This window comes from Lacerta agilis, chromosome 7, assembly GCF_009819535.1.
Source record: "Lacerta agilis isolate rLacAgi1 chromosome 7, rLacAgi1.pri, whole genome shotgun sequence".
NCBI lineage: Eukaryota > Metazoa > Chordata > Lepidosauria > Squamata > Lacertidae > Lacerta > Lacerta agilis.
The window spans coordinates 55,691,286-55,707,252 of record NC_046318.1 but is presented as its reverse complement, the minus strand read 5'-3'; the positions used below and the strand labels follow the sequence as shown (position 1 = coordinate 55,707,252).

Genomic DNA, 15,967 nt, shown 5'->3' with positions numbered 1-15,967 from the left:
TTTTTTCTGTTATAGGATACTAGTGTGCTTTCTAGTGGTGTAATGAAGCTTCTTTCTCAACCTCCTAAATTCCTGTGAGCTCAAGTTTCTTAAATGGAGTGTTTATTCATGGTGGCAGTGGATTTATTGCTTCTTCTAGGATTCATGAGCTTCAGTCTAGAGGGGCTGGTCCTGATTTGTGTATTCATCCGAAATTCCTCCTGAAAGTGGGGAAAGGGCTAGAGTTAGACTTATCTGCATTAAATCTGATCAAACTCAGGTGTTGTACAAGTCAGCCATATGCCATCCCCTATATAATTTGTGAAACATTACCACTTCGGCTCAGCATCATTAAAACAATCTTTTTAGCTTCTCATCTCCACAAAAGATTTTGTAAGCATCCCTTCCCTACCTGATTTTATTTTATTGGGGTGGTTTGGGCGGGGGGTGGGTGGTTTCAGGAGGAAAATAATTATCCAGTAAAGCAGTTAAAACTATTTCACCATGAATGATGTTTCCTTGCACCTTGTTAAGTTGCATGCAGCAATGCAAAGCAGGTGCTTTCAGAATTCAGATTCTTTCAGCACAGTTACCCAACTTACAAGCTCTAATTACTAAAGAAAATCACAAAGCTAAATTTGATTAAAGGCAGCCCAAGCAACAGCAAACAGTTAAATCTGGAGTGTTTAGCTATAAGCTGATTTAGTTTTACTGAAGCTGGTCGGCATCCGTCTGTCTCAGGAGACAATGGAAGAGTGCCCCTTCAGGGGTGAAGCCAAACCATTGGAGAGTTAAGCTCCTGCAGTGGCTTTAGAGACTGATATGAGAGAGACATGTTTTGTTGCAGCTGTCACTATTGGAAGCAATTTACTGAAGCTATTAGAACAACTTATCCATATATTTGCTAAATGTATATCATTTATATTAACAGATGATAGCCCATTTCTTATAAATATACTCTATTAATGCAAGTATTGTTTGGACAATGAAGAATAAGACTTCAATATTTGAGGCCCTGGCCCTCAAGCTGACCTGAAGAAACTGAGGTGGTCAGAGAGGTTTTTGAACATGACCTTCAGGGATGTGATAAAAACATACCACTTCCAGACTCTGAAGTCTTGGGGAAGAAGGATGTCACTCTGAGTAAGAGAGAAATTATCCGTTGAAAGAGGCCTTTTCCTTGGGAAATGAGCAGGTTATTAACTCATGCCAAGGATATTCCTGTGAGACTTCTTGGTAGTGGACAGTTCATTCACTAGCGACATATATAGCTGTGTTTCTGATAAGTATGAAGGCAACCTGGTGACTTGCCTGCTTGGTGCAAGGGTTACAGATCTTACACGTTGCCTTGATGAGCTGGTAGATAGGGCTGGGGAGAGTTCGATGGCTGTGGTGCATGTTGGCTCCAAGGATGTGGGGAAATGTTGTTTTTCTAGGAGAGAAAAAAAAAAGATGGCTATGTAGTAGGTTGAAAGTCCAGGTTGTTCAAACTGGCTTTCTCTGAAATGCTAGCCAGGGCCTGCAAGACAGGCAGAGCTGAGGAGTCTCAGGATATGAATGAGACAGTGGTGTCAGGAGTGGGTGTTTGGAGATGTTAGGCATTGGGGAACATTTTGGGATGATCAGGGCATGTACAAAAAGGGATAGGCTTCATTTGAACCAGAATGGAAGTACACTGTTGGCACTTAAAATCAAAAAGGTGACAGAGCAGCTGGGGGAAAGCCAATAGGAGCAGAGAAGCATCCAGTTCTGGATAAATCATCCAAAATCAAGTGTTTTTTATTGTTCAAATGGGAGATGGGTAGAACTGGGCAGTGAAAGTGCAGTGGAATATTATAGCAATTCAAAGAAGCCAAAGTGTTGTAGGGTAAAATGTATGTGCCAGAGACATTTGGAGAAAGACATTGCATTATAGATGCTTATGTGCTAATGCTAGAAGCTTCTGAGCCAAGATGGGTAAGCTGAAGTGAACATAGATATAGTGGGCATAACCTGGTGGAATGGAAGCAAACAATGGGATATCGTTATCTATGGATACAAACTTTTTAGGATGATCAGTGAATGGTGTTCTGGAAGTAGTGTCACACTGGATGTTGAATAGAATCATAGAATCATAGAGTTGGAAGAGACCACAAGGGCCATCCAGTCCAACCCCCTGCCAAGCAGTAAACGCCATCAAAGCATTCCTGACAGATGGCTGTCAAGCCTCCGCTTAAAGACCTCCAAAGAAGGAGACTCCACCACACTTCTTGGCAGCAAATTCCACTGTCGAACAGCTCTTACTGTCAGTAAGTTCTTCCTAATGTTTAGGTGGAATCTTATTTCTTGTAGTTTGAATCCATTGCCCCGTGTCCACTTCTCTGGAGCAGCAGAAAACAACCTTTCTCCCTCCTCCATATGACATCCTTTTATATATTTGAACATGGCTATCATATCACCCCTCAACCTTCTCTTCTCCAGGCTAAACATACCCAGCTCCCTAAGCCGTTCCTCATAAGGCATCGTTTCCAGGCCTTTGACCATTTCGGTTGTCCTCCTCTGGACACGTTCCAGCTTGTCAGTATCCTTCTTGAACTGTGGTGCCCAGAACTGGACACAGTATTCGAGGTGAGGTCTGACCAGAGCGGAATACAGTGGTACTATTACTTCCCTTGATCTAGATGCTATACTCCTATTGATGCAGCCCAGAATTGCATTGGCTTTTTTAGCTGCTGCATCACACTGTTGACTCATGTCACGTTTATGGTCTACCAAGACTCCTAGATCCTTTTCACATGTACTGCTCTCAAGCCAGGTGTCACCCATCCTGTATTTGTGCCTTTCAATTTTTTTTGCCCAAGTGTAGTACTTTACATTTCTCCCTGTTAAAATTCATCTTGTTTGCTTTGACCCAGTTCTCTAGTCTGTTAAGGTCATTTTGAAGTGTGATCCTGTCCTCTGGGGTATTAGCCACCCCTCCCAATTTGGTGTCATCTGCAAACTTGATCAGGATGCCCTCAAGCCCATCATCCAAGTCATTGATAAAGATGTTGAATAAGACTGGGCCCAAGACAGAACCCTGTGGCACCCCACTAGTCACTTCTCTCCAGGATGAAGAGGAGCCGTTAATGAGTACCCTTTGGGTTCGGTCAGTCAGCCAGTTACAAATCCACTGAATGGTAGCATTGTCTAGCCCGCATTTTACCAGCTTCTTTACAAGAATATCATGGGGCACATTGTCAAAGGCCTTGCTGAAATCAAGATAGGCTACATCCACAGCATTCCCTTCATCTACCAGGCTTGTAATTCTGTCAAAAAATGAGATCAGATTGGTCTGACATGACTTATTTTTCAGAAACCCATGCTGACTTTTAGTGATCACAGCATTCCTTTCTAGGTGCTCACAGACCGTTTGCTTAATGATCTGCTCTAGAATCTTTCCTGGTATTGATGTCAGGCTGACTGGGCGGTAATTGTTTGGGTTTTATCTTTCCCCCTTTTTTGAAAATAGGGACAATATTTGCCCTCCTCCAGTCTGCTGGGACTTCGCCTGTTCTCCAGGAATTCTCAAAGATTACTGCCAGTGGTTCTGAAATCGCCTCTGCCAGTTCTTTTAATACTCTTGGATGTAGTTCATCTGGCCCTAGATTCCAACAAGCTAGAAATCCAAAAAGGCACAGTATGTGAGTGGCATTCTTGGGCCCCAAGGATAATTTAGTAATGGGAACATACTATCATCCAGCTGATCAAAATGCCCAGAGTTTTTCCCAGAGATGGAAAGTTAAACCAATGAGGCATTCAGAGGCAGACATGTTGTAGTAATGGAGGCTTCAGTTACTCTCCCATGGACCAGGTACATGTGTGTTGCAGTCACGACAAAAAATAAGGCTATAAAAAGCTACTAGCCAGGATGCCTGTGCACTACCTCTGTTGTCAAAGGTGATAGGCCTATGAATACTAGCTGCTGAGAATAACAAGTGGGGAGAGAGCTGCTTATGTGCTTCCCATAGGCATCTTGTTGGCCACTGGAAGAATAGGATGTTGGACTAGATGGGCCTTTGGTTGGATCTGGTAGGGTTCGTCTTATGTTCATATAAGCAATTTTTATTTTTCCATTTATATATCCTTATCTAAATCCTAATGATATTTATGGTTTGTATATTGGTAAGGTAGCTCATATTTATTTAAGTAACTTGCACACTTTTGCTGTGTGTGTGTTTTAGTGTTGTCTTTATTATACAGTTGTTTATTGTTTAAAAGTGCAGTGACCTATAACCAAGCATGTTACATTTTGAATTACCGACTAGCTCACATTTAACAACTTTAGCTTAGCTGATTTGCAGATCACTGCTGGTCTGTATGCAAACTTCATTCATACCTCACTTATAAATTCTTCCTTACTATTGTGGCATAAGATCCAAACACATATGGCATTAAATAAATTATTTGGTGCCTTAATCTCCCTGCACATGTTACTGCCAGCACACACTTCCACACTATCAGGTTTGATAGCTATCTGCTTCAAGCAAGCATTTACCTTACACTTAATTTATCATGGGGGATGCTTTATATAGGCTGTCTGGGGGTGGTGGGGCGAGTGTCAACCTATCTTTCGATCTTGTCTTGTTGTGTAATGTTAGGAAAGCTAATCTCTCTGACCTTTATCCTTTCCTGTCTGTATAAGTGGTCCAGTAAAATTCACCAAGCTCACAGTATTGTTGCAAGGACTGAAACGGACAAAACCCTTCAGAAGGGTGGGTTCCCTACGTAGTTTCTATATTCTGTATAAATTGGAATGATGTCTGAGGGAAACTCAAGGAGCAAGAATGCCTTGGTGCAAATCTGAGAGGTTTTATTGAGTTTAGAAAGCTGAAATGAAAAATATTTTGGGAAAGGCATTCCACAGTTCTTTGTGCAATGTAAGGCAGAGGTTAGGCAACTTTTCTGTTCTGTTTTTTAGTGAAAGGTGGTAGGATCAGAGAAGACATCTATTCAGGCACCCCTGGCCTCAAACTCTAGAGTGAGAGAGAGCCAGAAAGTCCCTGAAACATTGTGCTGTGCAAACCGTCAAACCTTGGTTTCTAAAACTGGCTTGTTCAGACAAACAATAGCTAATGCTGACCACAGTTCCAGTTTGAATGAAAAAGGAAGCTGCCATTAACAGGAAATGAAAGCAAAAACTTCTGAACTCCTCCTTGCAGTATGCATATGAGAATGTTGTGGTAGTTTGAAAAGAGTTATTATAGAGGTGTAGTTTATTGTGCATAAGCAAGATGGGTGGTTGCCACTTGTATGGCTATGTTTTCATATGATGACATCCGTGGAGATGTGTTCAGGAGTTCTCAAACAGATGTAAACTGTTGGAAGTGGAATTGGTGAGAACCCACCTTAGCAAAGGAACATACTTTATAACTGTTTTCATGATATGGAATAAAGAAACAAAGCCTGTTTCATTTCTTCCTCTCTCTTTTTAGACTGGACCAGAATATGGTCAAGGAATGAACCCCATTAGCCGTCTGGCTCAGATTCAACAAGCCAAAAGGGAAAAGGAACCAGAGTATCTTCTTATTTCAGAAAGGGGAATGCCTCGTCGCCGAGAGTTTGTTATGCAGGTGCCTCAAATTGTGTTCAGATTGGTGCTTTTTGCTCTACTTATTTTACTCTGACAAAATAATAATAAGAAAAAATATTAACGCAAGTATAATATTTCAAATGTTTTAAATGATGATTTGAAACTTCTTTTGTCATTCTCTGTTCAACTTTTCTTGCTATAGAAGCTAGCTAATTAGAGGAACAGCGCTGTCATTTCTTTCTTTCTGTGTGTTTAACTAGCTATCCCTGCCAAAAGGATGTATTTTTAACACACAAACCTACATGTAAATTATACATCAGTACAAGTATCCAAACGTTTCCAAATGTTTGAAACCACTGGTTATCAGATTTTGGAGGCCCATGGGCACATATGGAATTCTGAGAATGTGGTGTGGGCATCACTCACAAAATGGTTGCCCTGGGGTGTGACATAGCATAAATGGCTGCCACATCTAAAAGAGCAGAAAAAGATGCAGAACCACAAATTGTGCATATATGGAAAGCTTTAATAAAACAATGTTGGAAACATAAACAGCCAAACATTTCCCAAGAATCTCTGTTTCCAAAAATTGCTAAGTCTGGTCTGTTGTGTTGCCTGTTGCTGATGACATGTTGCAAATTAGAAGAAATACATACATAAATAAATATTCCTGAATTCAGTTGTTGCATTAATATACATGTATAGTCACAAGTAAAAAGATGCATTCAGTGCTGGCTGGATAGTAATCATACTCTTGTTATTATTTGCTTAAATATTGTTTATCCCACTCTTCAGTCAAAAAAGACTCCCAGAATGGCAGTACAAATCATTAAAACAAAGCCAGTCCTGGTTCAGACTTACACTCTGAAAAGACTGGACATAAAAGGGTAATGGATTTGGATGGAGGATGAAATAAGCAAATGCATGTACAAGTTCTTCATTATGAAAACATCGAACTCAGAATGGGAAAGAACAGCTCACTAGAGACAACTCACCAAAGAAGTGGTGGAAAACACTGCACCAGACTAGTGTGGTGATTGAGGCTGAACATTATCTGCAGTGTTCGGAAAAGGCTCAGCAAGTAGTTTATTGTTTCAAGTCCAGGGAAAAGTGAATCAGTCAATAAAGCTAAATAAACAAACAAAAAAACCCCACAACAGTCATAAAATTGACAGCACATACTAAACAATCTCAAAACCTCAAGAGTTGTAGAACTGAGAGAGATCTCTGTCTAGTAACTTGTAGAGCAGGTGTGGAGAACCTCCAATTTTGCCCCCCCCCCTCTGCCATTTTGGCCCTTGAGGTCATTTCCCCCAAACCATACCCACCTGTCACATCAGCCGACTTCACCATGGCTTAATCCTGCATTGATTATGTGCCCAGTTCCCATTGGGAAACACAGTTGCCAAGGCAGCAAGATTTCAAACCCACTCATCATTTGATGAGGTGGGGTTAAAGCCCCTTGCAAAAGAGCTCTTTGAAGCAGCACTTGTTTTATTAGGCAGGGAGAGGAGAAAGGAACCTGCACTGTATAATGCAAGTTTCTTTGTTCTCTCCCCCACTTCCCACCGACATGCTTACTTAAAGGAGACGCACGGAGCTACTTCAAAGGGCACTTTTGGAAAGGGCTTTAAGACAGCCCTTCCACTTCCATTTGATCCTCCATTTACAAGCATCCCCCTCCCCTCCTCCAACATCAGGGGTGGCAAGGAGAAGTGTGGGAAGGCTCGCAAAGCATAGGTCTGGCGACGCTCTTTGGACTGCAGTTCCCATACTTGGGAATCCCACTCACAAGCGATTTTACAGGTGGGCAGGACAACCCACAACAATGTGATGTCAATATAAGGATCTAGAGTCTGGAGCCAAAAAGGTTCCTGGCCCTGTTGTATAGCTAAAACCGGTCAGATGATTTGTTGCAGGGGGAGGGGTGAGGGCTGTGATGAAAATTGCCTTGGTTTGTCATATAAGCCACCATTACTAGGCAGCAAAGGATGGGTGCAAGTCTAGCTCTCATCTTTCTCCAGTGCAGTGCTGACAGCAGTTGGGAGAGGGGCATCCTTAGCCATAATCAATCTAGAATATAGGAGCAAAAGGAGGAAAGCTGTTATCTGCCTGTGCCCCTTGCAGTTTCTCTCTCTCTCTCTCTCTCTCTCTCTCTCCCCCCCCCCCCAACAGAGGTAATGCCCTTCTATCTGGTCATGAAAAAGAGAAAGGATGTTGGACACTGACAATTTTATAGACATATTACACATTATGCCTTCTCTTTGAAGGAACATTAGTTAGAATATGCTCCCATCAAAGTTTCGCATTTTCAGGTCTTGCTGATTTCAATGGGAGAATTAAGCTTGTGTTTGAAACTCCTATTAAGAGCAACAAAGCTGTTTGACTGTAGTTTGATCCTGCCTGTTTCTTTTAGTTGCGATGTTTCTACTGGTTGTAAATAAACTTTGTAACCTAAGACACATGATACTGTTTTTGAAATTTTCATGCTAAAATCATATCACATTAGACAGAGACAGAGTCCCAGAAGATTTATTATGGCCTTCACAAACTTATCAAAGTAAATTGTCTTTTGTATAAAGTGCCTAAACCATGTTTTCATTTGTTCTAATTGAATGTGGAAATAAAGTATCTAGAGATAATATGTTCATTTTTATCTGTCACACAAAGAGCAAGCTTAGATGTGATGAAATGGATCCAATTACTTATGCTGACCGTTAGATAAACAGAAGAAAACCTCTGATGACATTAGTTGGTGTTCTGTTCCCAAAGTTAATTTCAGCAAGCTTTTTCTTTGTAGTCAGACCTTTAATCCTTGATAGAGGTTACAATAATACCTAAACTAGCTTTACAGGTCTGAGAAAGAACAGTTAATGCATCATGCAATTAATTTTCACTTCATTGTAGTTTTCTAATTTTATTTTATTTTTAAAGCAAAACATTTCATTTGTAGCATAATTATACATGTCTATTCAGGAATAAACCCCTTTATGTTCAGTGGGACTTTGACTTTTTCCCTAATAAGTGTCTATTGGATTGCAGCCTTAATCTCAGTTCACTTTCTTTAGAACTTCCTACCTGCACAGGTCTGACAAAGCCTGAGCCTCAGCATATTTTAGAAACACTGCAAAACATTTGCAGTGAAATAAACATTTAGTTGCAAGGAATGCACAGAGTGCTTTTAATCATTTGATTGATAGCAGATTTTGTTTTGTTAATACATAATTTATATCAACCCTGTTATTTCCTTCAACTAAGCAGAAAGTGTAGAGGATTGCATTTGTAGTGTTTTGAGGAAATACTTATTTTCTACAAAATAAAAATCTGTACAATGCAGCTGAAATCCAAAATTCTGAAATTACCAGTATGTAAGTGTGATCAAAAACATTTCCCAAGAAATAAGCTTTCAAATTGTACAGGTATACAGTACATTTCCTCTCATTTTATCCTCATAGCAACCCTATGAAATATGCTAGGTTGAGAGAAAGTGACTCCTGGAAGTCACCAGTTAGTTTTGTGACTAACAATTTGAACTCGGATTTCTCTTGATTCACAAGTTCAGTAGAAAAGTACGTGTTTGTCTCTAAGACACTCACAAACTTCAGAAGTGCTTCTGTGCATAAGTATATTATCACTCTTACTTTCCAAGAACAATGTTATAATGATTAATACTTTCTTGCTCTGTTTTACTAGGTCAAGGTAGGAAACGAGATTACAACAGGTACAGGCCCAAACAAGAAGATAGCAAAAAGAAAAGCAGCTGAAGCAATCTTGCTACAGCTTGGCTATAAAGCCTCATCTCTACTTCAAGAACAGATGGAAAAGGTAAGAATTAGACCTGATACAGGAGAGGGATATATTCGTGCTCCCTCAACACATAGTTCTTTTAAGATCTTAGACAGGGATAGGGAACCTGTGGCCCTCCAGATGTTGTTGGACTTCACCTCCACAGCTGGCATGGGAGTCAGGGATGATGAGAGTTGTAGTCCAGCAATATCTGGGAGGCCACAGGTCCCCATCCCTGACCTAAGACTTTAAATATATTCAGTCTCATTGCTGTGAGTAGATGTGTTCCCAGTTTGCTGTACCTAGTTTATTCTGTTGCAGTGATCGTAAGAGACAGCATCAAAAGAAAAACCCCCAAAGCAAAGAAAAGAGGCAGGATCTCAAGAAGGGGTTTTTAAAAAGTTAACCACATGACATAGTCCTTGTAAAATACTAAATAGAGCAGAGCTTTCCAAACTGTGTGTCGCGTCACATTAGTGTGTCGTCAGCTGCAGTGTGTAGGGGTGTCGTGCAAACACTCGCCGTGCTCCTCCCAAGGCTGGAAAGGGATTTGCTTAACCTTCGGTTTGCTAGTAAAACTGAATTATTCTGTTGCAAAATGATTCAGTTCTGAAAAGTGTGTCACCAACATGAAAAATCTGGAAAGCACTGCATTAGAGTGAAGAGTCAATTATGTGTCTTCTGCGGAGAAACCCTGGGACTCTGAAGATCCTTAGGATAAGTGGTTTGAGGGTGGAAGCTCTCACCATCATTTTGAGGCCTTGCCTCTCTTGGTTTTTCGTGCTTCCTGGCAAGGGGAGATGCTTCTTCACCTGATGTCAGTTGTTTGACAGGTTGGCAGCCCTGCCCACCTGTCAAAATGCCCTGTGCAGCTTGGGGATCTTAGTATGTGAGCACTAACTGGGTTTTTTTTTCCTGCTCGTGATCTGCCTGAAAGCAGGTTTCAGATGTAATTGTGATGAATTGAACTTGAGATCTTCTGCATGAAAAGTGTGTGCTCTACCAGAGTACAACCCTTTCCCCATGCAATGCCCGCATCCATCTGAATCCTTATTCCAAGCACATTCACATACGTTTCTGAACTGAAACCTTTTCATAGGGTAATACTGTATATGGGATTTTGCCAAGAGCTGCTACTGAAGGATAATAAAACTAGTCCTCAAACATCTTGTGGTAGATCAAATTGTGATACTACACCCCTGAGCAAATTTGTTATAGTAACAAAATGAGTTCCTTTCAAGTAGAGCTGTTACCTTGTTAAAGAATTAATAATTGATTAAGCAATTTATTATATTTGCATATGAAAATTGCTTATGAGTAAAAATATTTTTTTTCTAAAGAAAGGAACCTATGCTTGTTTTCAGACAGTGCATGCATGCATCCTGGCAGGCATCACAGTAGAAAAGGCATTCATTGCAATTTGAGAGACAAGGGGTAACACCTCTTAAGATGGTGCTTGCCGTGTGTGGCCCTTATAAACATTTGTATTAAATGCTGTCCAGTTTAATCATGGACACCTTTTTGATCAACTGAAATCTTTTAAATAAATTTATCTAACCAAGAAAATCTACAGTGCTTGGCGTTTCTTAGATTAAGGGGGAAACAGCTGTTAAGAGGAGACTTGAAAATCTTGCATGGCATTGAATAAGTGGATACAGAATACATTTTTTTCTCCTTCTGGGAGAAAAATTGGGAGCCATCCAATGAAACAGATTGACAGGAAATTCCAGAGAGTGCTTAATTAAATTATGGAATTTGTGGTAACAACATGTGGTGATGGCCCCTAGTTTAGATGATTTTAGAAGGGGATTCAACAAACACGTGGAAGAAGAATCAGTCAGTGGCTACTAGTCATGATGACTGTATTATCAGCTTCAGATTTAGAAGCAATATAGGCACCCATGACTACTTGTTGCAAAGGAACCATGTTGCTGAGTAACTGTTCCCAGGGCATATGGGGTGTTAGGAGAGGGGTAGTATCTCTGGTGGGAGACACATTGTGCTCCTTCTGGGGTAGTTTGCCCAACTTTGGTTCCCAGTCTGCACTCAGCTCTCACCTGTGGCTCCTAGAAGCTGTCAGTATGAAATAGCAGCCACATCATGGTGAGTTAGGGACTTCGCCTGCATGACAAGACAGGCTTGGGCAGATTGAGTGGACGAGACGAATAGTAGGTTCAACAGTCAAGAAGCTGGTTTCTGCCCGTGCTGTAGAGGGAAGTGAGGGGCAGGTGATGCTCATCAATCTGGAAAGGTAACCCATGTAGGAGAAGGAAAACTCTTATCTTAAACCTCCACTGCCTTGAGGAGAAGAAAAGCCTAAGGAATAAACCCTGTACAAATCCAGAGTGGAGTCCCTAAGACAGTTGGATGGCACCTTGTACACCTCCTAGCAAGTCCTGCAGCCCAGCTGGTGCCAGATGTATTTCTCTGCTTTCTTTTGTACCACATCAGCGAGGCCAAGAGGCAGGTCTTGTCATCTGTGCATCCCAGGACCTCAGTACACACTGCCCAGGCTTGCACCCCAGGGAGGTCACTTCTGTGCTAATGCAGAGGTTTGACTTCAAACCTGGATGCGCACCCTATTGTCTCTTGAGACAGATGGATGCTAACAACATCCTGTTGCTGGATGGCAAAAACAGGAGACAGTTTCATGTTGTATTTGTGGGCTTCTCGGAGACATCTGTTGGCCATTGTGGAAAATAGGGTGCTGCACAAGATGGATATTTGGTTTAATCCAGCAGGACTACTGATTTTCTTATCGATCAAACAGTGCAGCAGAGCTTTCTAAACATTCTACCCCTGCTAACAAATTTGTGTGTATACTGAAATGTTATTTCACAGTATTGTTGCTTTATATCATGCAGTCATTTTTGTTCTTGTTTATCTTTGTCAGCCAGGTGACATCAAGGGGTGGAATGGCCAAAATGTTGAATATCCTGAATCAGCAAATAACAGTAAGTGACATTTCTATATTCATAATTTTTAATATTCTCTCACCTTCTGCTCTGTTTTAAACTACCATTTAAAAATTATTATAGATAATGTTAGTTTATCCAGGACATTTTTTCTGGTACAGTATATGTCTTTTTTTTAAGATAATAGGTTTATAATCTTGTGAAGAAAGATGGTAGCCTATGTTTTGCTTGTCAAATGGTACATCACAATATTTTTCTTTCTATTTTGCAATGTGTGTGTTGCCTAATGATTAATTCCTCCCCTCCCACTTTTTAGTCTTTGGCTAGCAACCTGAACATGAGATTATGATTGAAGGGTAAAACACTGGAACAAAATTTCAGATACTGCATTGTAGAGATATCAGTTATGCTTGTTCCATAAGGTTGGTTTTGTTGTTGTTTTTATGTTGTCCTTCTGCTCTTGATGGTACGCATCTGAGAAGTGGAAATTTATAAAGGCTTGACTTCTAAAGATTCGCAGAGCATATGTAAAACCATAAAGACTATTAATGAAGTTCTTTTGCCAGTTTCAAAGGTAGTGTGAGTAGACCTAATAATCCGATTGAGTCTAAGAACTCTAATGGCTCTGGTCCTTGACTTGGGAAAATGTCATGAAGCATTTGTAATTTCTCTCCAAGCATTCATTTTGAGATACACATATTTTAAACGATTCAGTAGAGGCCATGGCTTTTAAAAACAGATGATCTTTGGTCCTGTGGAAAAACATGGCTTGAACTAAAATTTGGGTGAACAGATATTGAACGTTCTTAGGGCAAATCCACACCATACATTTAAAGTACCCCCAATGCATGTTTAAAGCACGTGACTTCTCCCCAAGAATCCGGGGAACTCTGGTTTGTTAAGGGTGCTGTGAATTGTAGCTCTGAAACTACAATTCCCAGGTATCTGCCCCTAGTCCATCTGCTTCTCCCAAGAATGTTACTCTGTCCTCAAACATGCCATATTTTCCTCTAATCTTATAACGAAGCTTCTTCCGGCTTCTCTCAAATTCCTGTCATCATTGTTTCTCCTTCTGCTTGCCTTTCCTCATTTTTGTGGTTCCCTTTGGCCCTCCTGAACATTTACTGCTTCACACATTTCATCCAGCTGTCTTTCCTGATGCACATCACTGACAACCTCTGAGACACTGGCAGAGAAGTAAAAACAAAAACCCTAACTCTTAAGCTTAAAAAGGACCTTGGAAATTTATGTTTCTGATCCAGTTCATCTTATGTTAATTGTAGCTGAAAAGACTATAGTTGGTTTCTGATATAAGAGTTCCTGATATACCTGAGCCCCACCCATCTCAAAACAGGACACCGGGTAATCCAGTTGAAGCTGGCTTTATGGGTGTGAAAGACCAGTTTTAATGATCTGGAGAATATAGATTAGTACATGTCTGTGCAGATTAAGGCCAGGCTTGTGTGTATGTGTAACAGCTGCTTCTTAAGCAGAATTCACCCCATTACATTTTAACATGCTAAACTTGTTCATGTCAATATTGAATTTAAATATTGGCTAAATAAACCATCTATGGCCTTTAAAACTAGAGTGGTGGTGGTGGTGGTGTTTTTGCTTGTTACTATGTTACGCATTTTCACATTTTGATGTTGTAAACTGCCCTGTGGTCCTCGGATGAAGGGCGGCACAGGAATTTAATAAATAAAATAAATAAAAATAATTAGTATGTTTATATAACATCTAACAATATTTTAAAATCACTGTATATTTTTCATCACTATAGATCAGAACACTTGTCAAAGCATAATTTTGTTGAAGTATAGGAGATGGGTGGTTAGACAGATTTAACCCCACAAAATCCAGTTGCAATATCTAGGGTGACTGTTGGGTATTGAGCATGTTGTGATTGGTGCCAGAACTCCAAGAAGGCATTTTCTGCAAAGAACCAAGAAAAAAATTGACTATGCCATAGAATATATCTGTTGGCCATAGAAAACATGGATGCCCAGGGTGGAACTACATCCTACCTCAGAGGAAAACAGTGGTGTCTCTCAGGAACGAGTGTATTTACCAAATAATGAACATGAAGGGGGCATTTTCAAGGGTGGATTGGTAGGAAATAGGGGGATGGTTGACACACACAAGACCTAAGCGCTGATTCTCCTTGGCAACTACTCCCTCACCCCCCAAGTAATTTTTCCTACTGGCTGGCATTATTTCTGGTCTTGGAATCAGAATTGTAACAAAACGTGGCCAGAAGGGAGGGATTGTGTGTGCTGAAGAAAGGGAGGATTAAGCACCCCCATCATCTACTCATAGGCTACATATCCTCACAGGTCTACCTTAGTGTTATGAATCAAACACAAGTTGGGAATCCCATGTTTGCCTCATACTATGTAGACCTGCTCTCAGGGAACCTAGGATCTATATCCCTTTAGGTATTCTATGCTGATAATAAAGACTCCCTGAGTGTGTGTGTGTGTGTGTGTGTGTGTGTGTGTGTGTGTCTGAATCTGTAGCTTTTAGGATCCCTAGCTTTTAGTCAATCCAAACAAAAGCATTTATGGCATTTATAAAACAAACAAACATACATGACACTCTTCCTGGGTGTTGGTCTAACCACAAAGTTTAGACTGGCTGGAACAACCAGTCTGTCACAATAAGAGAAGCTTGGAACTGTGGGCTTGTACCTATCAGTCCCCTACTGCATTCTTGCAGAAGTTTTACATGAAATTTCCAACCTGAAGTGAGCCCAGGTTCAGTGCCTCCAGCTCCGACACCATTTTTTCCCCTGGCCCTGCTCCTGTGCCCTTATCACAAAAAATTAAACAGGTTAAGCTTCCAAACAGTTGACTCTCAAAGTAGTATAATATGTAGGAAGGTCCTCAGAATATCTTTTAAGGATCTCTAGTTCCAATAACCTGTTTGGGTAGGTCAGCCAGAATTATACATGTTTTGTATTGCAAGGGCTTCAGTAGAGTAAAGCCCACCTGCAAGAAGTATCAGTCATCCATGGAAATGAAACCTTCCCATTTCTAAACTGAAAGCTAATTTGGAAAGGTAACTACCATTTTCTGTAGCTTTTCTAATGTTTAAAATGTGTTTTTGGTAAAGTAGTGTTTCCATGCTGTATAGATCTTCAAAGACTCTTTATAACATGGAAGTCCTAGTTAACCTTCCAGTACCGGCAGGGATTTTTTAAAATAAAAAAATCTAAGTTTGTTCTTGGTATAAGCTTTTGTTTGCATGCACACTTCTTCAGATACACGAAAGCTTATACCAAGAACAAACTTAGTTGGTCTCTAAGGTGCTACTGGACAGATACACACACACACACACACACACACACACACACACATATTGATTGCATCAGACCAACACGGCTACCTACAATGCAGGAATCTCAGCTAAAGCATCCATGACAGATGGCCATCCATCTGTTTAAAAACCTCCAAGGAAGGAGAGTCCACCACCTCTCGTGAGAGTCTGCTCCACTGCTGAACAGCTCTTACTGTCAGAAAGTTTTTCTGAATGTTTAGATGGAATCTCCTTTCTTGCAACTTGAAGCCATTGGTTCGAGTCTTACCCTCCAGAGCAGGAGAAAACAAACATGCTCCCTCCTCCATGTGACAGCTCTTAAGATATTTGAAGATGGCTATCTTATCTGCTCTCAGACTTCTCTTTTCCAGGCTAAACATACCCAGCTCCTTCAAGCGCTCCTCATAAGGCTTAGTTT

General features: G+C 40.7%; 1 protein-coding gene across 4 annotated transcripts in view; it reads left to right on the top strand.

Moving 5' to 3' along the window:
• The window catches only part of STAU2 (staufen double-stranded RNA binding protein 2), a 141,509-nt gene that overhangs the window by 41,401 nt on the left and 84,141 nt on the right, over positions 1-15,967 (top strand). For all 4 annotated transcript variants that reach the window (XM_033155426.1, XM_033155430.1, XM_033155428.1 and 1 more), the window contains exons 9-11: positions 5,433-5,570; positions 9,224-9,355; positions 12,210-12,270. In XM_033155426.1, the coding sequence (XP_033011317.1) occupies positions 5,433-5,570; positions 9,224-9,355; positions 12,210-12,270 (331 nt within the window). The remainder of the gene's footprint in view (positions 1-5,432; positions 5,571-9,223; positions 9,356-12,209; positions 12,271-15,967) is intronic.